The sequence below is a fragment of the Vulpes vulpes genome, chromosome 12 (assembly GCF_048418805.1).
Source record: "Vulpes vulpes isolate BD-2025 chromosome 12, VulVul3, whole genome shotgun sequence".
In the NCBI taxonomy this organism is placed as follows: Eukaryota; Metazoa; Chordata; class Mammalia; order Carnivora; family Canidae; genus Vulpes; species Vulpes vulpes.
Genome location: NC_132791.1, coordinates 109,320,427 through 109,346,347, shown reverse-complemented (window position 1 = coordinate 109,346,347; position 25,921 = coordinate 109,320,427). Strand labels below are relative to the sequence as shown.

General features: G+C 55.3%; 2 protein-coding genes across 14 annotated transcripts in view; one reads left to right on the top strand and one right to left on the bottom strand.

Moving 5' to 3' along the window:
- The window catches only part of ST3GAL4 (ST3 beta-galactoside alpha-2,3-sialyltransferase 4), a 33,257-nt gene extending 20,837 nt beyond the window's left edge, over positions 1 to 12,420 (top strand). For 4 of the 9 annotated variants that reach the window (XM_072729384.1, XM_072729383.1, XM_072729391.1 and 1 more), the window contains exons 2-11: positions 3,966 to 4,041; positions 4,320 to 4,428; positions 4,825 to 4,905; positions 5,538 to 5,635; positions 5,871 to 5,931; positions 6,451 to 6,546; positions 6,642 to 6,831; positions 7,508 to 7,651; positions 11,314 to 11,457; positions 11,746 to 12,420. In XM_072729384.1, coding sequence (XP_072585485.1) covers positions 4,026 to 4,041; positions 4,320 to 4,428; positions 4,825 to 4,905; positions 5,538 to 5,635; positions 5,871 to 5,931; positions 6,451 to 6,546; positions 6,642 to 6,831; positions 7,508 to 7,651; positions 11,314 to 11,457; positions 11,746 to 11,832 — 1,026 coding nt within the window. In that variant the 5' untranslated portion in view covers positions 3,966 to 4,025 and the 3' untranslated portion in view covers positions 11,833 to 12,420. The remainder of the gene's footprint in view (positions 1 to 3,965; positions 4,042 to 4,319; positions 4,429 to 4,824; positions 4,906 to 5,537; positions 5,636 to 5,870; positions 5,932 to 6,450; positions 6,547 to 6,641; positions 6,832 to 7,507; positions 7,652 to 11,313; positions 11,458 to 11,745) is intronic. The other 5 variants (XM_072729389.1, XM_072729388.1, XM_072729392.1 and 2 more) reach the window with 3 other exon arrangements.
- Positions 12,421 to 15,024: 2,604 nt separating this feature from the next.
- KIRREL3 (kirre like nephrin family adhesion molecule 3) overlaps positions 15,025 to 25,921 on the bottom strand; it is a 547,594-nt gene continuing 536,697 nt past the window's right edge. For all 5 annotated transcript variants that reach the window (XM_072729379.1, XM_072729378.1, XM_072729381.1 and 2 more), the window contains 2 exons: positions 23,079 to 23,165; positions 15,025 to 22,453 (listed from right to left, as the gene is read on the bottom strand). In XM_072729379.1, coding sequence (XP_072585480.1) covers positions 22,007 to 22,453; positions 23,079 to 23,165 — 534 coding nt within the window. In that variant the 3' untranslated portion in view covers positions 15,025 to 22,006. The remainder of the gene's footprint in view (positions 22,454 to 23,078; positions 23,166 to 25,921) is intronic.

Here is a 25,921-nt window from a genome sequence, read left to right as displayed (position 1 = left end):
TTTGGCAGGCTTCCTGCCCTGGGGTCAGCCTTGCCTGGTGCGCTGGGGGAGCTGGTCTCCCCGGCGGCTGGTAGCAGGCTGGGGCTGCTGCTTGCAGGATATGAGTGGATCCGATCCCTGCTGTCTAGCCAGGTACTGTCGGTGACTTTTCTCGCGCCCTTTTGCACCTGGAGGCCTGGTCAGTGATGTGGGACGGCCAGCTGCTGGGAGAAGGCTGTCGGTGGGCCCCAGGGAGCAGCCACCCAAGAAGCCCGTGCCCCGGGAATGTCAACGGCTGCTGAGCTATGGTCTTGGCCGGGCCCAGCCAGGGGAGGGGGGCAGGCTGATGTAATCCCCGCCTGGGTGTCTCGGAGCAGGCGCTAAGCCCAGGCAGTCTGCTTCCCACAAACCAGCACAGTTTGGGAACAGAGACCCGCCAGTGCAGGCTTTCTGGGGAAGAGGGCAGAGAGGGCTCCTTGCCTTGTTGCTCGGGATCTGGACTAGTGAGCTGCGTTCACCTCCCACCGCCAAAGGTCTCCTGCGCCCAGGTGAGGCCTGGAGGGTGGCTGAGCGTGTGTCTTTCAATTACCCTGGAGCTGGCTGTACGTGGCGTTTTCCACCCTGGCCTTGTGGAAGGGAGGTAGGGGTGGTGGTTTCGGGTTTGGTTTTCACTTAGGAATGCCTGGGTCCTGCCTTGAACCAATTAAGTAAAAACCTTGGAGAAGGGACCCTAGGCATCTATGTATTTTGAAAGTCTGTATTCTGAAGGGCACCAGTGTTGTGACCCTGCTGGTACAAAGGGAACTGCCACGAAATGAAGGAAATCCTGGTCCCAAAGACTGAGGAAGAGTGGAGGGTAGGAGAGGGTGTGGCTCATAAAGTCAGCAGATGTTAGGGCTGGAAGGATCCTGGTGTGGAGCTTTGCAACACAATAATGCGGTCCAAGCCTAGCAGCGGGGCACCACCTGGGAGTTGGTAAGAATTCACATCCACCCACACCCACTGAGTCAGAATGCACACATCAGAGTGTGAGCACCCTGCTCTGGCCATCATCCAGACATCTGCATTGTCATCCTCCTCAGAGATTCTGAACCCAGGCTGCAGGTTAGAATCACCTGAGGTGCTCGAACAAACTCCAGGGACTCCAGGGCTGGGCCGTCACTTCAGGTCAGAATTCCTAGGTGTGTGACCCAGACGCTCTTAATTATTTGTTATTTTTTAAATGTTTTAGCACCCCACGTGAGTCTCCTGTTCTGTCAAGGTCAAAAACATCCACTTGAACCCGTGTTTCATTCATCAGGCGATCCTATTCAAATGTAGATCCCAATTTTGTAGGTCAGGAGGGACCTGAAATGTGTGTGTGTGTGTCTTTTTTTTAAAATATTTTATTTATTTATTAATGAGATACACACACACACACACACACACACAGAGGAGGCAGAGACACAGGCAGAGGGAGAAGCAGGCTCCGTGCAGGGAGCCCCATGTGGGACTGGATCCCGGGTCTCCAGGATCACACCCTGGACTGAAGACGGCCATCCAGGCCACCCTCTCTCTTTTTTAAGATTTATTTATCCATTTGAGGGGTGCCTGGGTGGCTCAGTTGGTTCACGATCCTGGATCATGATCCCAGAGTCCTGGGATCGAACCCCTTCTCCTTCTGCCCCTTCCCTCACTTGTGCACGCTCTCTCTCTCTCTCTCAAATGGATAAATAAATCTTTTTTTCTTTTAAGATTTTATTTATTTATTCGAGAGAGAGAGAGAGAGAGAGAGAGTGAGAGAGAGAGAGAGAGAGAGAGTGAGAGAGAGAGAGAGAGAGAGAGAGTGAGCGTGCACAAGCGAGGGGAGGGGCAGAGGGAGACGCTCTCCAGCAGACTCCCCACTGACTGCGGAGCCAACATCTCATGACCCTGAGATCATGACCTGAGCAGAAATCCAGAGTCAGACACTCAACTGACAAAGCCATTCAGGCGCCCTGAGATTATGCATTTCCTATTTTTTTTTTTTAAGATTTTTATTTATTTATTCATGAGAGATACAGAGAGAGGCAGAGGGAGAAGCAGGCTCCCTGTGAGGGGAGCCCAATGTGGGACTCGATCCCAGGACCCCGGGATCACACCCTTGAGCTGAAGGCAGATGCTCAACCCCTGAGCCCCCCAGGCGCCCCGAGATTATGCGTTTCTAATAAGGTGGCTAGTGATGCCCTTGGTGCTGATCTGATAAATATACTTGGGGCTGCAGATGCCTCTTAGGCTAACTTCCCAGTTTTACAACCAGAGAAACTGAGGGTCAGAGGAGAAGTGACTCCCCTGAGGCAACCCGACGTGCAGTCAGTACTTCCTGAGCACGGGCTACGGCCGGGCAGGGTGCTGGCTAGCAGGGTGCTGGCTACCGGAGCAAGACCCACTTCACCGCCACCCTCACAGGGCTCGAATTCCAGTGGGGAAGGTGGAGAGAAAGCAAGCCAGTGAGTAAGCTCATTGCAGATGGGAAGTGCTTTGGGCCCATGCCAAGGTACAGTCACTTGGCAGTGACTGTAGGTAGGTAGGTACTGAAGAAGGCAGGCGAGCCACTTGGGGAAGAGTGGTCAGGGAAGTTACTAGAACCCCGACTTGCGTTGGCGTCTTCTAACTACAAATCCAGAACTCTACTGGACAGGGTCACCCTCCATCCCTCCTGGGGCTTGGGGATGGGTGCTCCTGACCCTCCTGAGGGCAGCTGGCTCTGGCCCCCACTCCTCGTCCCGCCCCCTCCAAGACTCATTCTTTGGTGTTTGGGGACTCAGAGCAGAGCCTGGGGCAGGACATGGACTCCCTAATAGGACAACGGTCAGGATAATTGATTTAGGACTTGTAACAAAAACCAGCCCTCATCCTGATGCTGTCTCCTGGCCTGCAGAAATAATTTGAGGTTTTCCAGGTCGCCCTAGAGAGCAGGAGCACTAGAGCTTCCCCACCTCTCCAAGTGAATCGCAGGAATCGCCGGGCGGCTGGTGACAGTGACTGTCCCTGTCCCGCCCTGGCCGATTTAGCCGTCCTGGGAAGGGCCCTGCAGTCACTGGTTTTAGGAGGCGGCCCCGGGCTAGTTCCTTGGATCCAGGGGACTGGGGGACACTGGGCGAGGACCAAATGGCACCTCCTCACGTGGCCGTACGAGCTGCCGACGTTGCTTCCCGGTGACTGCAGCGTGGCCCTGGCTGTCTGTGCGTAGGGGCCTCTTTGCTCCTGTGCGTGGAGCAGCTGCCCCCCTTACAGAGCCCCGTCCTTGTCCAGCCGCTCTGGGGCAGGGCCAAAGCCGCTCCATCTCCTGTGACCAACCAGACATCCCCCTCCCCATGCTCCCATTCACACCCTTGGCTTCTCGGAGCTCCCCCCACCCCCCACCCCCCAGCGCTGGGACGATGAGGGCTTGGACGCTGCATTTAGTCAGGGTGTACAAGGGCCGGAGGACCGTCCCGCAGCCCACCCTCACCCCGGTGCCTGAGCTGAGTGGATCTGTTTGGCTGGAGTAGTGAGTGACTGAGGATGGAGGGGTGGGTGGGAGCCAGAACCAAGGGAATGGTTTGGACGCCAGAGAATCAGTAAACCTCAGCTGCATAAGATACAGATCACAACCCTTGTACAGGTCACTTCCATGTAAAAGGTGGGTCGAGGTTCCCATCCGCCTCCTGGAGCTGGCCCTTCCCAGGTCCAGGTGAGGAAGGGGACAGAGAAAGCACGCCAGGGAAGCTGGGGTAGCCTGGCCGGCCTTGGGGCCTCATCTTTGAGGAGTGGGACCTGGGGTCCTGTTCTGTGGCTTAGGCCCCTCCTGGACCCTTGATGCTGCCTTTGAAGGGTTAGCGGGATGTCCGCTGTCTGGATGGCCACCCAGGAAACAGCTCTGTGCTTTCTGGAGAAGGGAAGGCCGGCTGTGCGGGTGTCCTGCTCTAGTATCCAGGTAGGAGGTTTGCAGAGCTGCCCACACACCTACCATTCCTCCCTCCTAGGTGGCCCGAGGCAGCCGGGATGACAGCTCTCCCCAGGAACCCTGCTACCCTCTGAGAAACATGATCAGCAAGTCCCGTGAGTGTTGTCCAAGGGCTCCCCCACCCTGAAGGCTGGGCCCCCAGGAGCAGTCTTCAGCACCATCCTGGGACCCCCTGCGGGTTGTAGAGGGACAGACAGATAGCCAGGGGGCCCTCTCTTCATCTTGAAGGACAGTAGAAACCCAGGCCCAAGCCCCGTGCTGGAAAACTATGGCCAGGTGAGGGCCAGGGACCGGGGCTGCTTGAGTTGGAGGTTGCAGGGCCCCAAAACAGGGTAGGTGGACTGGGGCTGTACCTGCCTGTCTCTGCCTCTAGCTCCTCTGTGCATGCGCCCTGCAGGCTGGAAGCTCCTGGCCATGTTGGCTCTGGTCCTGGTCGTCATGGTGTGGTATTCCATCTCCCGAGAAGACAGGTACATTGAGCTGTGAGTCCAGCTTCCATGTCCTTCCACTGGTTCTTCTCAGGAATGGGCTCAGGCACGGAGTGTCACGGGGTGGCGGACCTAGTGGGGCCTGGAGGGTTCAGAGGGCCAGGGCGTGACCCCTCCCTTCAGCTGCTAGCACAAAATCCTTCCAGGAGGGTAGATAGTGGGTTGGGGGCCAGGGTCTGGGATGAGTCCCCAGGGCCCTCACCCAGGGAGCTCAGGAGAAAAGAGTTGGTGTCAGAGCGAACTTGGGTTGAGATGATTCTATCCAGCACATCACTCCCTGGGACCTTGGGACCACTGCCGTGGGGGTAGGTGGAGGCGGCCTGGGCCGCTGGCCCCTGGGCCTGAGAGGTCTGACCGAAGCTCCTCTCTCCTCTCCTTTTCTGTCTCTAGTTTTTATTTTCCCATCCCAGAGAAGAAGGAACCGTGCTTCCAAGGTGAAGCAGAGAGAAAGGCCTCTAAGCTCTTTGGCAAGTGAGTACTTGAGGGTGAGGTGGGGCGGGGCACGGGGTGAGGTGGATGGTGCCACAGGGTGGGGGCCCCGGTGCTGGCTAGATGGAGGGGAACATGCCAGTGGGCATGGGGAGGTGAGCCCGTGAGGGGAGGAGAGGCCTCTGAATCTCTATATCTGTATTACAATATAACCATTATATACAATATTATATAATGTGTAAATATAAATTATATATGGAGTTGGAGGTTGCAGGGGCCCCAAATATTATATCTTATACATTATTTACACATTGTATATGTAACATGTAATACATTATATTATGTGTGTTATGTATAATATATATAACCTTAGTCAGAGGCCTGACCTGCCCCTGATTCTGGCTTCCTCAAGATCAGTCCCTTTCGGGGCACCCGGGTGGCTCAGTGGTTGAGCACCTGTCTTTGGCTCAGGTCATAACCCCAGGGTCCTGAGATCGAGTCCTGCATCGGACTCCCCGCAGGGAGCCTGCCTCTCCCTCCGCCTGTTTCTCTGCCTCTCTCTCTCTCTCTCTCTCTCTCTCTCTCTCTCTGTCTCTCATGAATAAATAAAATCTTTTTAAAAAACAAAAGATTAATCCCTTTCTCATCCCCACCCTGCTTTCACCTCTGTGCAGCTACTCCCGAGATCAGCCCATCTTCCTGCAGCTGAAGGATTATTTCTGGGTCAAGACACCGTCTGCCTACGAGCTGCCCTATGGGACCAAGGGGAGCGGTAAGCCGTGCCGGGTTTGTGGGGGTGGTGGGCTCCCCTCGGCCACGCTGCTGCTTGTTCTTTGCTGCCCGCGGTCCCCGGGCCTACGTTCGGAGCCGGGCTGATGCTGGGATGGGGCGAGGGGTGGTGGGGTGAGGGGGCAGCGGGGGCCGGGAGCAGCAGTGGAGGGAGAGTTGGCAGCCTTTGGCAAGCTCGCTGGTTGTCATGGGCCCCTCCCCTGTGTGTCTTTTTGCAGAAGACCTGCTCCTCCGGGTTCTAGCCATCACCAGCTACTCCATTCCAGAGAGCATCCAGAGGTGAGGACACACTCCCTGCACGGAGTCTGAGCACCCCCTCTTTCCTGCCCCCGGGCGACAGTCATGGGCTAGCGCCTCCCAGCGGGCCCTCCTGCCTCTGGTCCCCTGTGGCCAATTTGACCCATCTTCCTAGCCTGCCCGTCTCCAGAGAGGCAGGGACGCCAGTGTCCCCGGCAACTGAGCCCGGACATCCGGGTGCCGTAGCAGGCGGGGTCTCGCCGTGGCAACAGGCACGCCTGGCAGCAGGCTGGGTTGGGGGGGTGCTGGGAAATGGGGATCTCCCTCCTCCCCTCCTCTGTCTGCTGTGCTCTGCTCAGTCTTCTCTCCCATCAAAGCCCAGGGCTGCGGAGTCAGCAGGACCGTAAGCAGGACTGCCTGGAGATGCTGGTCCGTGGGGATCAGGGGCGAGGCGGCCAGGGAAGGAGTCCTGAGCCGAGCCCCAGGCAGACCCAGGGCGGGAGTTCAGTGCAGCCGGAGCAGGGCTCACGCCTGGGGCTGATCACCCTCTTCCCACGGCAGTCTCAAGTGTCGCCGCTGCGTGGTGGTGGGCAACGGGCATCGGCTGCGCAACAGCTCGCTGGGAGATGCCATCAACAAGTACGACGTGGTCATCAGGTCTGTAGGCCTGGCCCTCGTCCCTTCCGTTGGGGGGTGACTGTCGACGGGCCCATGGGTCTCTGGGTGACGGGCATCCCCTCCCTGCCTTCCAGACTGAACAACGCCCCCGTGGCTGGCTACGAGGGTGATGTGGGCTCGAAGACCACCATGCGTCTCTTCTACCCGGAGTCAGCCCACTTCAACCCCAAAGTGGAGAACAACCCAGACACACTCCTCGTCCTGGTGGCCTTCAAGGCAATGGACTTCCACTGGATTGAGACCATCCTGAGTGATAAGAAGAGGGTAAGTGGCATCCTGAGTGCCAAGAGGTTGGCAAGGGGTCAAGGCTCAGGGGTGGGCCACTGCCTGTCTCAGGGCCTCACGCTCCACAACATCTGCCCCATGGTTCCAAAGAGCCCACATGGGGAAGGTGTCAACTCCATGTCCTGCGGGGCTTCTGAGAAGCCACCGCGGCAGCCAGGGCCTCAGAGGCTCCAGGAGGCAGGTGGCACCCCAAGCATGAGGCTGCTGGGACAGGGAAACTGCCAGGATATACGTTTGCCGGGGAGAAACCCGTGAGCAGAGCCCTGGTCAGGAGTCCTCTGCAGGCGGGGGTGGGGTAGGAGTCTGTCCTTCTAGGTGGTATCCACTCTTGTTTTGCACCCAGTCAAATGCTGACTGGTCCCATCTAGCATTTTGCCAAACGTAAGCACTCCCCTTCCACCTGTTCCGATATCTTTGGGAGGGGACCACATGCTGTGTCACCTGGCCTCCCCCTGAGCAGGGCCCTCGAACCTCTCTCTCCCTGCTCCTCTCCTCTGGTGGCCTTTCCCCTCTGCGTGGCTGGCCCCCACCTCCCTCCCCTCTCACCCCCACATTCCTGAGGGCCTCTGCCGACACGGGGACCCCACCAGGCTGGACTTGAGAAACAGGCCTGCGCACACCCTCATGTCTCCCTTCCAAATCCTGTGCCCTGCAGGTACGAAAGGGCTTCTGGAAGCAGCCTCCCCTCATCTGGGATGTCAACCCCCGGCAGATTCGGATTCTCAACCCTTTCTTTATGGAGATTGCAGCTGACAAACTGCTGAGCCTGCCAATGAAACAGCCACGCAAGATTAAGCAGGTGCAGGTGATGGGCAGGGAAGCCTGAGGGCTGGGTGGGAAGTTTCTAGAGGCTTGGGAAGCCCTGGAGGACCCCAGGAGAGGGAAATAACGAAAGAGACATCCGTTTGCATTTGAACAGCACCTGGGACTGCTTCCTGGCCTCACCTTCCCTGTGTTCAGTTTCTCTGGCTGCAGGAAGGGGGTGTGTGTGCTTTTGAAACCCCCTGGGCCTCTGCCCAGCAGGGAGGTGGTAGGGACGGGTCTTTATAAGGCTTAGGGTTAGAGGCTTAGGCAGGTCTGGTCAGGATTTATAAACCAGGGAGTTGCTGGGACAGTCTGTGGCCTTGACTTTAGAGCTACTGGAGTCTGTGCAGTTGCTCTTAGGTCACTGTGTCTGTGATCTTATCTTGGAACAGATTGGTCAGGATGAGTTGAGCTCAGTGTGTCTTGTGTGTCCTGGTTTGGTGCGATGTGTCAGTTTTGGGGAGTTGTGGTACAGTTTTGCAAGTTCTGGTTTTTGCACCTTCCCAAGGACAGCCACACATGTCTCAGGGGCCCCCAGAGAGGCCGTATGGGATAGTTGTCAGAGGTGACCAGTAAACATAGATAGGTCTCTGCTGTCCTGCTTAACTCTGGGGCCTTGGGCAAATCGGCCACTTGGAGCCTCGCCTTTCTTATCTATGTGGTGGGGATAGGGTCCGTACTGAACTTTTAAGGCCATTGTAGAATTTAAAAACATAATTATATAACATGCTTATCGTGGAGATTGGTACATAGTGGATACTCATTGTATTTGCCAAATTTTGCATCAATAATTTTATTCCTCACCGAGGATGCACTGTGATTCAGCTTCATAGGTTGAATGTCTCCTTTTGTGGCTGCTCAGTCCGGGGCCGCAGATTTGCACGCTTGGGGAGTAAGACAGGCACCTTGCCCTAAGGACACTCAATCTAGCAAAATAAACATACAGGTTGCAACACGGAGTGGTACAATGCCTTAGTGGAGAGTTGTTCCAGATGCTATAGGATCTGGGAGGAGGTACCGACCTCTGTGTGGGGCTGGCTCGGATGCCCCCACCCAGAGGAGGTGGTCGTGGAGTTGGGTCTTTGAGGGGTCATGGGGCCCATCAGGCAGAGACTTGGGGAAGAGGTATTTCCTTTGGCAAGACCAGCCAGCTTCTCCAGCACTGAGTTCTAGCGCAAGTGATGTTGAGGGGGCAGCCAGGAGGTGTTTTATGGCCCTGATGGGATGTGAGGCAGAGGGGAAAGTGCTGGAGTGGGGAGACAAGAAAAGGAACCAGAACCCAGCTTTTGGCGGTGGGAGGGGAAGAGGAAGGGATGCACTTGACGTAGTAGTTTCCCATTGCTGCCTAACAGATCACCAGACTTGAGTGGTTTAAAGGAATACCTATTGATGGACTCATAGTTCTGGAGGTCGGAAGTCCCACATGGCTTAGCTGGGTTCTTAATCTGGAGGCTGGGGGCTGGGGGTATTGGGGGCGAGGGGGGACGTGCTTCCAGGATCTTTCTTGTCAAAGGCATTCAGTTCCTTGTGGTTCAAGCCAGCAGCGGCATGATAAATCTTGCTTGCACTTCACACCCCTGACTTCCTCCATTGCCGATCTCTAGCCCCAGATGCAAAGGCTCAGGTAATTAGGTCAAGCCCACCCGGATTATCTATCTTATGGCCAGTGGCACCTGTAGAGCGATAGAATGTAATGTAATACGTCTCAGATTTGTGGGTTCCACGTGCACTGAAGGGTCATGGGGGTTATCTTCGGGATCTCTTGCTACATCATTTATTTTACAGGTGAAGTGGAGAGATGTATAGCAATTCTAGGTTTCCGGCTTAGATAGCTGACTGGATGGTAATGTGCTTAAGGAACACAGGGGATACAGGGGGAGAGGAGAGTCTGGTACGTTTCAGGAGCCTGTGACCAGGCACAGTTGGCCAGTGGCCATGGAAATGTGGTTTGGCAAATGTGAAATAGATAAGGTAACGTAGTGGTGATCAAAGCAACAGGTGAGGGGCGCCTGGGTGGCTCAGTGGTTGAGCATCTGCCTTTGGCTCAGGTCGTAACCCCAGGGTCCTGGGATCGAGTCCCGAATCCAGCTCCCCGCAGGGAGCCTGCTTCTTCCTCTGCCTGTGTCTCTGCTTCTCTCTCTGTGTCTCTCATGAATAAATAAATAAAATCTAAAGAACAAATAAATAAATAAAGCAGTAGGTGAAAGAGAAGGCCCAGGCAGGAAGGGACAGATGAAATGACAGGAGAGCTCAGAGGGGACCTGACAAGGGCCAGGGAGTGGGCAGCTGAAGTGATCGGGAAGGCAGTTGTGGGAGCTGACAAAGGCAAGATTTGTGAGGTTAGAGTACCAGGTTGCCTGTCCCCGTGGATAAAGTAGGGATGGAGAAAGGAGTCCCCCTCCTCCTCCCTCCATAGCAGCCCATAAGGTGGGTGGGAAAAGTATTGCTGTCCCCACTTTACAGAAGGGGAGAGCCCGCCCTCATTAAAGAGGCACACAGTCCGTGCGAGAGCCCCAGGTTTTCTGAAAGAGGTAAGGTTTTCCAAAGCAGAGAGCAGGACCTTTCCACTCCCTGAGCAAAGAGTCCTAAGCCTCAGTTTCCCCATCTGTAAAATGGGGCCCATGATAGTGTCTGCCTCAAAAGTGTTTTTGTGAAGACTGGATGCACTCATGTATTATAGGGAGTAAAATGTTTAACATAGTGTCAGGCACATAGGAAGTGCTCAAAGCTAATAGCTGATGATGAGTATTCCCATGGTCATGGTCATACTGATTGCCATCATCACACCTAAAGACCCAAACCCTCCTTGAGATGTGTTGGGCTATCCTATCCAGCCTGATAGCCGTGAACTACCTGTGGCTATTTAAATTTAAATTAATTAAATTAGGGTCGCCTGGGTGGCTCAGTGGTTGAGCCTTTGGCTCGATCATGATCTGGGGTCCTGGGATCAAGTCCCACGTCGGGCTCCCTGCATGGAGCCTGCTTCTCCCTCTACCTGTGTCTCTGCCTCTCTCTCTCTCTCTCTCTCTCTCTGTGACTATCATAAATAAATAAAAATTTAAAAAAAATTTAAAAAAAATAATAAATTAAGTATAAAATTAAATCAAGTAAAAGATTCAGGGGCGCCTGGGTGGCTCAGTCGGTTAAGTGCCTGCCTTCGGCTCAGGTCATGATCCCGGGGTCCTGGGGTCGAGCCCCACATTGGGGTGGGGGGGCAGACTGATGGCTAGAGCCCCTGCCCCCATCAGAAGAACGTGAAGTTCTTTTTTCTTTCTTTCTTTCTTTTTTCTTTTTTTTTAAAACGTGAGGTTCTTGACTGCTCCAATCTCCAGCATCCATTGGAGCATCCCTGCATCCCTGCTCAGTGGGGAGTCTGCTTCTCTCTCTCCCTCCGCCTCTCCCCCAGCTCATGCTCACTCTCGCTCTCTCTCAAATAAATAAATAAAATCATTTTTTTAAGGAAAAGATTCAGTTCTAGTGCAGCCATGCCAGCCCCACTCGCAAGCCCAGTAGCCACATGTGCTTCGTGACTGCAGTGCAGGGCAGCACGGATGAAGAACGTTTCCGTGAAAAAGAAAGTCTGTGGCAGAGCAGGCCGAGAAGGCGGTGAAGGGAGCAGGGCTCCCTCTCATACCTTCCGCACCCCTTGTCCCCCAGAAGCCCACCACGGGCCTGCTGGCCATCACGCTGGCTCTCCACCTCTGCGACCTGGTGCACATCGCCGGCTTTGGCTACCCGGACGCCCACAACAGGAAGCAGACCATTCACTACTATGAACAGATCACGCTCAAGTCCATGGCGGTAAGCGGCCCCCGCTTCCGAGCTGGGTGGGACGGAGGTGGGGGACCCTGGGTGAGTGAAAGTGGGGCCCCGAGGCGGCTCGTGAGGGGGTCACTCAGAGGGTCAGAACCGGAACCCAGCCCCCTGGACTCGTGGGCCTGAGTCCCCCTGGATCTGGCCACACAGGTCCTGGCTTCCTCCTGAGGGCCAGCACAGGGATGTGGGGGCTGTGGGGGGCGCAGGGAGGCCTTCTAGGGCCGGGGAGGTCCCTGAGAGGCCCTCACTTTGCTTCCTTGGCTGTCTCCGCAGGGGTCAGGCCACAACGTCTCCCAGGAGGCCCTGGCCATCAAGCGGATGCTGGAGATCGGAGCAGTCAAGAACCTCACGTTCTTCTGACGGGGGCAGGAGCTCTAGCCGTCAGTCTGCCCGCCCTGCCGCCTGAGCGACCAACCACGGCTGTGGGGGCGCCGGCGTGACCTGCTTGGATTCCCCCTCCCCGTGTGGAGAGGGGGCCTGGTACAGGCCGGGCCTGAGATGGGGCCGCGCCCCTGGCTGCTCTTGGGGCGGCCGGATCCAGTCAGGGTGGAGGCCCCGGGTGGCGGGAGGCCGTCCGAGGCGCGGGGTGTGTGGCTGAGGCACCCCTTCTCACCAGCCCCGGGAGCTTATTTAATGGGCTATTTAATTAAAAGGGTAGGAATGTGCCTTGGGCTGGTCCCATGGCATCCGGAAAACGGGGGCATAGCACAGTGGTCTGCCCACTGTGGATAAAAACACACAAGTGCTTGGCCCACTAGAGCCTAGAGCCAGAGCAGGCCTCCCAGGAGGGCAGGGGCGTCCGGAGCGGGTTGGGTGCCCTCCAGAGAGGGGCTGCTACCTCCCAGCGGGCATGGGAAGAGCATTGGGATGGGGTCCCACGGAGAATGGGACCTCATGTAGAAAAGAGGTTTGAAACCTAACATTAAACTATTTTTTCCTAAAACGGAAGCGGTTGTGATACCCTGTGTCCTTCAGGTTGGGGAGGACATGGAGGGGGCGAGGGGGTCCCCTGTCCCAGCACTAGGCAGGCCTGTTAAAGACCGGCAGTGTCTCTGGGACCCAGTGGGACCCAGAAGAGGCCATGGTCATTCAGGAAATGATGACTGGGTACAGCGCTTGGTGCCAAGTCATTCATTGTCACCCCATGTGGCAGGCAGGTGGTGTCAGAGCGGGCTGACTGCTGGACACCCAGCCTGGCACTCTCCATCCTGGTTGACTCGCAGAGGTAGAGAGAGGCAGGAGCATGTCAGATGGAAATGGCAGCACTCTCTTCCTCTCTCCCTGTTCCTCCTCCTTCCCTCTCCAGTCTCTCTTTTCTAAAACCTCCTGCTGGGAGGTGTGTGTTTGAGGACAGGGGTGGAGTCAGACAATGGAAGCCAAGTTTCCTTTCTCAGATTAAGTGGGAATCATAAAATGGAGTTTACAGAAGGTCCTGCCAGTGGCCCAGGCTGCCAGGATTGGGATGGGCAGGGCTTGGGCAACGTCTGAGGGATCTGGCAAGGCCTATCCAGCCAGTTGCCGGGCCAGGGGACAAAATGCCATTTTCCCCGGGTCTCTAGAGTTGTGAGCGCCCTGCCATTTGCCTGTATCTCCCCGCTTTGTTCTCCATCTTCCCAGGCCGTGTTTAGCTGCCAACTGGGCATCTTGCCACCCCCACAGCTGTTCCCTTACATCTGGAGCCAGGAGGGAGAGCTGGAACTCCCCCCTAGAGAATGGGACTCACAGCTGTGTTCCTGGCTTTCTCGGAAAGAGTTGCAGCCTTGAGGTTTTGAGACAGTTAGACTGGGACAGGACAGATAAAGAGGGGCAGAGATGCGGAAGAAGCAGAGGAAGATGACACACTTCTGGATCGGGTATTGGAGCAGCCTTGAGAACACCCGACCTCATGCCACGGAACGGTCCTGAGGACCATCCCTGGGAATAGCGTTGCCTGCTCTCCCAGAAGCCTCGTGACATTACTTTGCTAGCTGCCCTCCCCTCAGGGGAGAGGGGGGATTCCGCAATAGGGCCCCAGCACCTGCAGCCCCCAGCCCTCTCTCCTCTACAGAGGCAAGCCTTGTCTCCCAGCCTTTGCAGGGAGACTTGCTGACTCCAAAGGGTGTGAATGTGTGCAGGGATCTTAGCTCTGCTTATCCCTGATGCTTCCCCAGCAGCTTCTCGTGAGGGTATGCAAGGGAGTGTCCATTTCCCCATCCAAGCCATTGAAAGTGGCTGTCAGCACATATGATCCAGCTGTCCTGGACTGGGGCCACCGCCTGTTACTGAACACGCCTCAGCTTGAGCCAGAATCCAGCACACAGGGATGGGTCAGACCCTCTCCCTAAACTCCGCACACATGGGTATAGACACGAGAGCAGTCCACATTCTTGCTGGGCTATGCCCCTGATGCCATAGGCAGGAGGTCTCCCGACTGCATACTGATGAAGAGTGCGCACGAGGCGAGGGCATATACACCTAACCTGGCCGCTGTTCCCTTGGGTGAGCTCAGCTCTTGCCAGGGTGCTGCAACCCCAACGCAGGTTGCAGACTGAGTCAGTGCTGGCGCAAGGTCAGAGCCGGGAGTGGAGCTTTGATGTGGAGCCACTGGATGGAGCCCTCCGGTGTCCCGAGGAAGGGACCCTCACTCATCAGGAACGAACTGCCTCCCAGTGGCCTGGTGCTGATTAAACATGTCCCGAAAGTGAGGCAGGGGGGGAAGCAGGGAAGGGCGCGGGGAAGCCCCCGGCGCAGGTCTACGCATCTGGGCTCTGCGCAGGGCGCGGCCCCCGCACTCCGCACGGCCTGGGCCAGTCGTGTCTGCGGGTCTGCGCTCCACCTCCTCGGTTCACCGACACCAGGGCGCCCCAGGGGCCACTTGCACCAGAGCAATCAGGGGGTGCCTTAAAAATGGGCTCCGGGGTCTCATCCAGGGCGCCGGAGGGGAGGCCCGGGAACCGCGGCTCCGGCAGCCTGGACGCCGCCACGGGCTCCCGGCCGCCGCCTGCCCCGGGGTCCGCGCGCACGGCCCGGCCCGCTCCCGAGCCCCGGCCCGCTCCCCGGAGGCGCACGCGCGGTCCTCCCCGGCTCCGCCCCCAGCGGCCGGGGGCGGGGCCAGTGCCGGGGGGCGGGGCCTGCGGCGCGCATGCGTCCTGGGCGCGGGCCGCCTGGGAACGGGGTGGGGAGCGGTCGCGCCTCCCGGCCGAGGCCTCAGGACCCGGCGACCGCTGCAGGGGGAGGCCGCGGCGGGCTGGGCGGGGAGCGGAGGGGCCGCGCCCTTCCTCCCGGGGTCGCCCAGCGCCCCCGCTGGGCCTCCTCCCCGCCCCCTGCGGTGCCTCCCCGCCCAGCCCCGTGCAAAAGTGACTCGGGCTGCGGGGGGCGGGGCGAGCTCCCTCCAGGGTGGCCTCTGGGGGTCCGGGTCCAGCCTGCTCCACAGAGGGGGACGCCGAGGCCCGGGGAGGGGAGGGGAGGGGAGGGGAGGGACGCCCGGCTGCACCGCCGGGCTGGCGAGACCCTTTACCTAGCTCAGGAGCACGTTTGAATAAATATCCTATATTCACATCACATGGCGTTGCCTTGATTTCGGACACTTCGGGTTTTTATTTACACTTTTCTGAGGACAGAAGTACATCCAGTTGCTTTACCCCAGAGGCTGTCTAGCTTGCGAGAAGTCAAGCTTGGAAACCGCTCTGTCTTGGAGGCCCCAAGGCGTGGGGCACTGGCAGGGCCGCTGGGCTCGCGGGACGGCCCTGCCCCGGTGTGGCCAGCCAGGCCCGCCTCGGCTCGTGCATCCGCAGAAGAGCGCTGTGCACGCCTCTCCCACAACGGGGTTCTAAGATATAATGGGAATACGGTTGTGAAAACACTGTGTAGACTGTAAGGGATGATATGAATATTAGACTGGAAAGCTGCCTTGCATAATAGAAAACACGGGAAAGCATGGGAAGCAGGGAAGGTACACATCTGGAGGGCCAAATATTTGCCCAGGTATGGGGTGGGGGTGGGGGAACGTGGCTGGTTCCAGGAAAGTCTTTGTCTTCAAATCACCCACAAAGTCGGAGAAGCTAAGACATTGGCGGAATGACTCACACGCAGGCTTTGACATAATCAAACAATGAACGATGAGCTCAAACTGCTCTCTGGCAGTGGTTTTCTAAATCGAAGTCAGATGCCTTGAGGGGTTTTTGGAGAAAAGTGGTTTCTTGGGCCACATGATCCATTCTGAGGGCATGCAGGAGGAGGTTCCTAAAACTAAGGTTGACAAGGACAATCTCAGCGTCGGGATGCTCTCCTCTAGACCCTCTGACCTTTCGATGCCTTAATTATAGCTCCGGAAAACTATGTGTTAGTGTTGAGCATTCCCATGGTTCTGCACCCGGACATGGTTCCAGGAAATGTTTCCAACCTAAAAGTTTAAGGATGCATATATGTGCGTCTGTAGTGAGAGCCTGTTTTCCTGGCCAGGTCTTTCGCTGTGAGTTTACCGCTCGTGAGAGATTTGGGGGATCCCGTGCCTGAGAAATGAAACTTGAATCTCATTAGGTGTCAGATTTGGCGAGGGTGAGGGGACCCCGAATGTATCAGAAGGCTCCACTTCATGAAAAGGGATTACAGAGAGCTGGGAGCAGGTGGGAGAGACTACAGTTCTGTCTGGGGGAGGGGGGGGGATACATAGGATTTGACAAAAGTTTTTAGGGAAAAATGAACTTTTGGGGGTTGATTTCAGGTTTGTGGGGGAGACCAACAATTTAAAGCCCACCCACCCCTCAACAGAGGCACAGTTTCTCTCAAGAATATTGCAAGACTGGGAGGGTGGAGCTGGGCAGAGGGAATGAGAGAAGGCTCAGATGTGGAAATCACCCTAAGGGAATAGAAGTTGGAATTACAGAACTAAGCTATTCCAGAACCATCTATTATTCTGAGGCTTCCTAAAACACTATTTACATACATCACCAACGTTAACACTTAAGGAGTATCATCTCTTGCTTGTTTCTCTCCTGAGGAAAAAAATTCGCAAAAGTAGAAATTAGAGTCTGAGATTTCACTCCAGTTCTGTTCTTTTTCTCTTGAGGATTTATGTCCCACTGCTGTAGCCTCTCATAGCAGGAGAGCCAGAGAAACTTTTAAATTAAGTCAGAGAGGAGGGGCCCTGGGTGGCTCAGCGGTTGAGCGTCTGTCTTTGGCTCAGGTCGTGATGCTGGGGTCCTGGGATTGAGTCCTCACAGGGAGCCTGCTTCTCCCTCTGCCTGTGTCTCTGCCTCGAATAGACAAATAAAATCTCTTAAATCTCTTAAAAAAAAAAAAAAAAGAAGAAGAAGAAGAAGAAAGCCAGAGAGGAGGTTCTTCCCTGAAAATTCCTTCTTCATTCAGTATTTCTCCCAAGCGCACTGTCCATCAGTGTCACGAATACACTGCCTACTGGTCAGGCAGCAAGGCTCTGGCCCTTGAAATTCTTTACGGAGGGGGTGGAAGTGGTATCTTTTAATGTAATCCCCCTGACAATGTCTTTGTCTGATTGAGGGTGACCTTCAAGGGGATGAATCCCCATATTCAGCTCCTATCCCAAAGAGCACTTTTCCCCTTGCATTATTGGTAACAGATTTCACAGAAGCCCCCAGTGAACGAAGACCCGAATTCTCCCAAAGGAGACCTGTTTCCTGAGACTTCGTTTATCTTGGCTTTGAACATTAATATTTTAGATGCATGGCACAGAGGACAGTTAAAAGGGAGCATTATTTGAATGGTCTCCCAGCACTCCAAAATATTTCCAAGGGCCATAGGTTAAGAAGTAATGGAAAAAGATGTCTTTGCATAGCTTGGGCTCCCTGATTAGCAAGCTAGGGGGGTGAGGGTGTCCTAGGCCCGGGGGTGGGCTGAGTGAACTGTCCCAGAGAGGAACGCTGGGAACATAGAGTGGTACTGGGGACGGAGACCACGGTTCAACGATGTAGCTTGTGAATGGCGTGTGTTCACAGAAGGCCTTTTAAAGATGACGGCTGTGTAGGAGTGAAAAACCCTACAGGGTCCATAATAATGAAAGCTTTTAGTGTATGTCCAAGACCGAGCCGTCAGAGAGGAGGGGGAGAGGGACCCAGGAGGAAGAGCAGTTAGAGAGAGATGGAACGGATGGTCCTCCTCTCCTTACACCAAAAATGTATTCATCTGGGGAAACAAATCTTTATTTTTAGAAAGATGACTGGCTTGAAATTGTCTCATTTTCCCCAGTTTATGACCTAGTTAGAAAGACTGGAACATAACGGGTTGGGGAAAAGATGATTGGATCCTTACTGCGAAGGAGAAGTAACCATCTCATCTCAACCAGTGAGAGTGAGAGCTCTTTATCAGTGATTCTCAAAGACTGCTGGTAATTTTGAGCTTAAGCTGCAAATAAATGGCTGGTATACGGTTACACCTCCCCAAAACAACTTTAGATAAGAGGTGTCTAAAATACTTGTAAAAGGGAAGTAAAATGTAGGATTTAGCTGAGATGTCATTAGTCTAGGTCTACACGGTTCTTCCAAATAGGCACAGCAAGTGGTACTTTAGATTAGAAAAATCTCTATGCAAATTAAGATCGTTTTTTATTTAAGTTACTCGTACTTTTAATTTTAATAAAGAGTTGATTTTGTAGGGAAACTTTCCTAGAGTAGAGCATACACTGATGGCAGGACGCCCCTTGGTCTTTTCCTGTTGGTGCCCTCATAAAGCGCACCCAGGCTACCTGGGCAGGGAGCTGATGCAACTCGGGCTGTGCTGGCTGGGGTTTCAGTTCAGATTCTGTAGTGGCACATGCCTGGCCCCAAGGCCCGCCTGCCTGTCCCGCAGGTGGTGAGAAGCAGAATTCCCGGTGGCTCCTTTGCTCCCCTTCTGAGAAGCCTCCCAGGGACTGCGGCCTCCTGTTTGTTTTCTATCCACCCCCCTCCCCGCCCTCCTCTCCACTCTGGAAGCTCAAAGGCCTGCTTGGAGTTGGAGGCCTGTTCCTTTGGAGCACTTGCTTCAATCAGCTTCCCCAGAACCGGATTCGCTGTGGCATTCTTGCTCATGATGTGAGAGCACTTCCTGTTCCATGAAAGCTGAGGGGGTCCTGGAAATGACCCCGGCTTTCCAGACTGATAGCGAGCCTGAGAATCAGAAACCAGGCTCCTGTCCAGGGACTTGGAGCCAATAACGAATTTGAAAGCTATCAAAAAACTGGATACTGGTCTTGGTGGGGGAGGCGGTGGGGGGCTGGCTGCACAGAATGGCTTTGTTTCCCAGGAGTGCAGTCTTTCCAGGTCGCCTGGGGACTCGAGGTGGAGGATGCCAGTCCCACCCGCCTTCCGCCTTCCTCACGGAGCTGTGCTCCCTCCTTGCTTAGCCTGTCCCCAAGTAGGGAGTAGCAGGTGGCCTTCACCTCCGGCTGTTTTCATCATGTTCTAGGATGGCAGCGGCCTTGATGGCAGTGCTTTGGACAGAAACATTTTATAGGGGAAACCGTGTGTGTATCAATGTCACGTTCGCCACTTGTCAGCCCCGTGACCTTGGGCAAGTCTTTTGGCTTCTTGAAGCTGCATTCCCTGGTCTGTAAGGTGGTGATCCTTTGTGAAGGTTAAATAAGACTACACACGTAAGGTGCTCGTTTCAGCTAATATGAAATCGCCTACAGGAGACGTCAGGGCTTCCCTCTGCCTCAAAACTTTTTCTAACCCCTCCCTTTACCAGCTTTTTTGTGCCTCCCACCCTTCCTAGAGAAGGAAATAGGGTTGGGGACAACCGAGGGGGGCACAGAGTGCGGCCTAGCCTCCTTCTAAAGGCCCCTCCAGGTGTTACAAGTCCCCCTTCCCGGCCATCTTCTCTTCCGCCAAGGCCTTAACGATGACCTCCTAGCTCTTCAGGGATTCTTTCCTGTATTCGTACAGTGGACAGAGCTCCGGGGGTTGGGTCAAATCTCTGCTTGCTGCCACACCTGTCTGTATTCTTACCCAGATTATCAATCACCTGACAGGGAGATAGAGTTCCTTCCATTCCATGGAAGAACAGATTTCTCACTTGTTCTTCTGGTGATGGTGTCATAATCCGAGATTCCAGAAAAGGATGGGCACCTTCACCCTATAATGAGAACTGTGTACGTGTGTGGCACTGGGCCAAGGGGCAATGGAGGTGTGGCGAAGGTTAGGAGGTAGTTGTGCCACCCACCTCCAAGGTAGGGAAGGCTGGGAGGAATCAAGAGACTAATCTTGAGTCATCCTCTTCCTATACACCATGGTACCTTGCATCTGGTCTTAGATCCTTGTTCCTTGTTGGCAAAGGCAAAACATGTACCGGAACAAAGCAGCCTTATCAAGATTAAACTAGTGTGCACAGGAGCCAATATCCTGGCATCCACGTGTGGCCTGAATGGTACTAGGAGCAGGAAGTGGACTGGGATGTACACTTAAATTTCTTAACAGTTCCTACTCTTTTGGGCATGGGGGCTGTAAAGAAAATTATTGAGGGAACCGGGGAATTTTGAAGTACTAGGAAATATGGTAGAAGCAGGACATTCCACTGGGTGGAGGCGTCGTGAAGGTTACGTACAGAATCTGTGGTTGGGGGATCCCTGGGTGGCTCAGTGGTTTGATGCCTGCCTTCGGCCCAGGGCATGATCCTGGAGTCCCGGGATGGAGTCCCATGTCGGGCTCCTTGCATGGGGCCTGCCTTCTGCCTGTGTTTCTGCCTCTCTCTCTTTCTCTCTGTGTGTGTGTCTCTCATGAATCAGTATATGGAAAGAAGCACAGACTTTTGAGGTACGGGTTCATATGATGGCTAAGGATTACTGGGGAAGGTTGGACAAGAAGGACTCTAACCTAAGAGGAACTTCCAACCTTAGGGACACTTCGGGCTTTCCAATGTTTCACTTGGATCCCACTCCTCAGCCAGCACTCTAACTGGCCCCTATCTATCCTCTCTGGTCTTCCATCACTACCTAGAGTCTTCCATTCAAACAAGGTCATTCTTACATTATTTGAGGCTCAGGGTGTTAGGGTATTCAGTGGCATAGGCTCTTTGAAGACAGCCTCCTGCCCTGAACCCCTCCCGAACAGAGGGAGCTTCCCTTGCAGAACATTGCTGAGAGAAAGAAAGGCCTGGGATGATCTCTCCAAAGCCCAGCATGACCACATTGCCTCTGAGCTGTTTTTGGCATGGGTCCTGCTTTTGCCCACCCTCTGGGTTGAGCCCGTCCGCGCGGGGAGAGGAGCCTGCCTGCAGGTGCTCTTGCCACCACAGCCAGAGCCATCACCTGCTGTCCTTATCTAGGAAAATTCAATCAGAGAACAGCAAAGAACCTCATGTTTCCAGAGCATAGTCTGAGCTCTTGGCTCCTTCCTGTGGCTCTGCAGGAACAAAAGCACAGAACGGATATGTTGGAGTAACGGCCCTAACATTTATTTTCAGGTGGTGAGTAGGCGGGGTGATGTGTAGATACACTTTCTCTCTTGCCGGTCAAGTCTTACTGAAGGCAGGCCCATTGTTTCTTGCGTGGATCTAGGCCCCTGGAGATTCATCAGCTGAGGAGGCAAGTCTCATCACTTTAAAGACCTGACATCTAGTCAAACCCTACATGCCCCAGGAAACACTCTCTGCAATGACTATTTGAAGAACCCTGGCCAGAGAAGCTCTCACACTTCTTATATTAATTCTGATTGTGCTGTAGGAGAGGAGGGCAGTACACGAAGCAGGGGAGGGTGGGGAGACTCTGAATCACACAGCCTGGCAAGGGGAGGAACGTTGGGTGAGGTTCCCCAAGGGCTCCCATGTTCCCTCCTGCCCCTGCCTCGCCCTCCCAGGACACCAGTCTTGGACTGGGCCAGTCCCACCTCAGAGCTCAAAGGCCTCAAGTCCAAGGACAGAACCGCAAGAGTATGGACACAAAACACCGAACAAATTGGGGGTGGGCTCACGGCCAGTGTGGTGGGAGAGATGCTCCAGGGCCATTGCTGGCTTCTCAGCATCCAGGGTTTGGGCTCTGCGCAGCAGGGGGCACCGGGGCCCTGGGGTGGGGGTGTGCAAGGTGGGGGGCAGCTCAGTGCCGGGAAGCGCTTCACCCCCCTTCTCCCCAGGGTGGTGGAGGAGCACAGGCACAGGGGTAGGGCAGTGGGCAGCAAGGGGTGGGGCTCATGGGGAGGCCGGAGAGTGGTCGGCAGTTTGATTAAAGCAGAGTGATAGCTGCCTCGAGCGCCGGCGGGAGGGGCCTCCGGGAAAGGGCTGGGCCCCGCAGGTCTGCAGGAGCGCAGGGCACAGGGCACCGAGCTGCAGCCTCCCACGGCGTCCCCACTCGCCGCCTCTGGCTCCCTGCTGCCGGCCCGGGTTTGTGCTTGATCGGGGCTTCGGAGCAGCGCGGCTGCAGAGGCCGCTTCGGGGGTCAGGGGGTCGTCCACAAGGTGTCCACGGTCTCTGCAGAGCCGGAAGGTGGCCCGGCCCCCCTGCACCCCCTGCACCCCTGTACCCCTGCATCCCTGCACCCCCTGCACCCCTGCATCCCCTGCACCCCTGCACCCCCTGCAACCCCTTCCCCGCCCCAGCCCCGGCGTGGGAGTCCTCAGACGTGAGTCTGCATCCGCCGCTGCAGGGGCCGGCTGGGGTCGGAGTTCTGGGAAGAGGACTGGGAGTGGTGGGACGAGGAGGCCGATGCCTTGCTGGCCTTGTCGAACTGCACGTAGCCGTCCTGCTTGCCGCTGCTGCTCACACTGCTGTCGCACTGCGTGTCCAGGAAGGAGCTGCTGTCGCTGAGGGAGCCCCTCTGGAACTCGCGCTCGCACAGCTCGATGGACGAGCTGCCCATGCCCAGCACGAACCTCTGCCCGTAGTCGTAGAGGCGGCCCTGGCCGCTCAGGGTGCTGTAGATGTTGGTGAAGGACATGCCCGTGGGCACCCGCTGCTTGCCCCCCGCGGGCCGCAGGTCCGGCTGGCAGCTGCTCAGCGAGATGGTGGGCGTTGAGTGATGCTCCTTGAAGGTGTTGACGCTGTAGTAGCCGTTGGTGGGGTCCTGGGGGGGGCCGGGGCGAGGGCAGCATCACTGGTCACTGGCTGCGGGCGACCAGGGATGCAGGGGTGGGGCCCAGATGGGGAGCAGGGGGCTGGTGGGGGGGCTGCATGTCCCATGTCCTGGGGTCGGGGCACTGCAGAGCCAGCTGAGAACCACCCTCCAAGTGTTCTCTCTTTCCGTCCCGGACATGGATACTTAATTTAAAAACTCTTATTTGGGGGACGCCTTGGTGGCTCAGTGGTTGAGCATCTGCCTTTGGGTCGTGATCCCCAGGTCCTGGGATCGAGTCCTGCATCAAGCTCCCTGCAGGAAACCTGCTCCTCCCTCTGCCTGTGTCTCTGCCTTTCTCTCTCTGTGTCTCTCACGAATGAATAAATAAAATCTTAAAAAAAAAAAAATAACCCCAACAACTCTTGTTTGTGGGGAAACTGTGGGAGAGGAGAAGCGGGGGACCTCAGCCTTAACTCTCTGGCCTCATCGGGCAGGTGGGCGGCCCACCTTGGCAAGAGAACAGACACCTGTCCCCAAGGTGACCTCTGGCCTCCCTGTTTGCGTTATTGTTTGCTTGGGTCTAGGGGTGGGGCAGGATTTCCCAGCTGTGATTTAGAACCTGCGCTGCTCTTACCTTCAGGTTCTGGAACTCCTTCTCCTCTTCTTTGAGAACCTCTAGCTGCTTCAGTACTGAATCTTGCTGGAATTCACCCCGGTCCATCTACAACCCCCCAAAAACGGCTGCTCAGTGGACTGGAGGTGGACTAAGCGTCCACGTCCCCCACGGGAAAGATCGAGGAATGAACTCAAAAGAAGGCTCCCATCTGTGCCTCCCCTTCGCCGCCGCCTCTCACTGCCCGGCCCATGGAAGGCAGGTAAAGAAGGCAGGAGGAGATTCCCCATGTCTTCATCGCTGTTCCTGGACCCCCGTCCTGAGAGACTGGGAGAGACAGGAGGAGCAGAGGGGGTGGGTGGTAAAGGGGCAGTTTGCTAAGACCACACTTTCTTCCCCTGGGCTTGTGCATCACCTCCAGAGATCTCACTTGGATGATTCAATTCAAATTCATTGAGCATTTACTGAATTTCAGGTCAGGCGTACGCACATTGAAGTGCACTAAGATATAGTGTACACCACAGGGAGCTAGATCTGTAGATAAATAATTACAGAACCACTGGGCATAGGCCAGGGTCCTAGCAGGCAGCTCATCACCCAGTGCCAGGCTCAATGAAGGTCTCAGGAGAGAATCACAGTGCATGACTGCCTGTGAGATGCTGGCAACGTGGGCCACGCTGTTACTTACAGCCATGACTTAGGCGTACTAAAAGTTACCTTCTTACCAGAGGCCAAAGGGCCTCGGGGCCAGGATCACTTCTAGCTTCTCTCTGGGTCCCCAGCACACCTGGCACAGCCCCTTGTATATCGTGGTCATTGACCAAAATGCTTTTGGGGTGGAATCACATGTATCTGTTTTTTTTTTTTTTTTGTACCTGTTTTGATTTGTCATGCCTAGCACAGTGCCTGAGAGACGGCAGAGCCATCACAAATGTTATGTTGGAAAGAAAAAAAAAAACAAATGTTATGTTGGCTGGATGAATGAAGCGGCATACCTCTAAATCACTGAAAATTAAGACAGTTAGATGGAAGGTGGAAAATAAAGCATACTTGGCACACAGTGGGCACATGAATCTGAATAGCCGTACACTGTGCTTCCCGGGTGTCACTTCTGCACCTGACATGGTTGGGACAGGCTCCCAACCACTCTCTGAGCTGGGATGTTTCTTCTCCCTTGTGACTCACTTTCTTGGTCTCTCTCTGGAGCCTCATGGAATCAGCCAGAGGGCTTCCATTCTGTTTCACCCTCACCAATGCTGCTTTTTTTTTTTTTTTTTTTTTTCATTTTCTGGTAAATGCTCTGGTTCTGCCTGGATTGGAGTGCTTTCCCAGCAGATTGAACTTCTAAGCCTGCCTCTCATCAATGTTGGGGGCGTACAGTGGCCGGGGTCGGGGGTAGGGGGTGGGGGGGAGGGAGACTTAGTGGTGTGAGCTCTCAGCAGGTCCCTCTACCAGAGTCCCCCTCCCTCCACCCAACCATACACCTCCTCTTCACTGATAACTGAGTGACTCCCACTCATTCTCCAAGGTTTGGACTGGAGGGTGTGGAGACAGTCTGGGGGCAGTCAGAATGTCCCAATGGGAGGGGATTCAAGGTCCTATTTGGGAGGAAGGACAGGCCAGGATACTTCCACAGAGGCCTCGATGAAGTTTATCTACAGAGACATCCATTTCTTCTTGGATCTAGGTTCTGGCTTCCACCCTTGTAAGATTAATTGCTCGACCGTGTCAAGCACTGTGTTTGGCCTTGGGGGAACGGACACGCACAGATTTGGGAACGTGCCCTGGTGGAACTCTGAGATAACTGGGGAGCGGACATGTAATCCAAGCAATGCACTAAAAAAGAGACGCATGCAAAGCGTGTGAGGCGAGCAGGAAGCGCGTAGCTCTGCCAGCAGCAGTGGGGACAAGCACGGACAGGGAGGAAGTGACATTTGAGCTGATTCTCAGAGGAAAATGTGAAATTTAACGGGCAAAATCAACAGGCAGAGGTAACGGCCTGTGTGAAGCCTCGGAGGTATCAGAGATTTTTTGGCAGGGGGCGGTCTGGAGGGCCGGGTGCATTCGGTAGGAAGACGGAGCTGGAGAAGCCAGCAGCATCAAGCCAGGCCTGATGACATGCCTGGTGGTTGGACTTTAGTAGACACGGGGAGCCGCTGAGGGATTTTAAGGAGGACAGTCACAGGATCCAATCTGTGTTCTAGAAGGACCCTTCTTGTGGGTCTCTGGAGGGTGGTTAATAATAATAATAATAATAAGGAGGTGATTTCAGAGCAATACAGCGGCTAACATTTCTTGAGCACTTACTGTGTCCCGCGGGCTGCAGCCCTTATGGGTTTACTCACTGAGCCGTGGCCACGGCCCCGTGTGCTATGGCTTTCAGCCCCACTTCACGGGTGAGGAGACTGAGGCACATGCTCCTCACCCCCGTGCTTGCTGCCAGGACTCCAGCATATTTTCGCCAGGACACAGCACACACTAGAGTTCTCTAGCGCGGCTTTCCAGGCTCCCGCTTGTACGCTGGGTGGATTCCGGGCTAGTAACAGTAATCAGGAAAAGGAGGGGCAGGCTTGGGTTTGCTGCAGAAGTTATGAGCTTGCTTCTGGTAAGCACTCCGGGTCCTGAAGAGGAACCAATGTGTCTTGCAGACTTTGAGGGGTGGGGTGGGCTTGGGGGAGGGGCAGGGCGCGCTGACTAGCTGTAATACGTGTGCACAGAGCTGTGTTAAGTAACAACGTATTACGGCGCCTTATGCATCTGGCTTGTCTCTCTTCTGAACAGTCGGGTTCTTTGAAAGCTGGGGCCACATCTTAGACGGCCCTGAGTCCCCCCGAACACCATGTGCGATGTGGGACACAGACAGT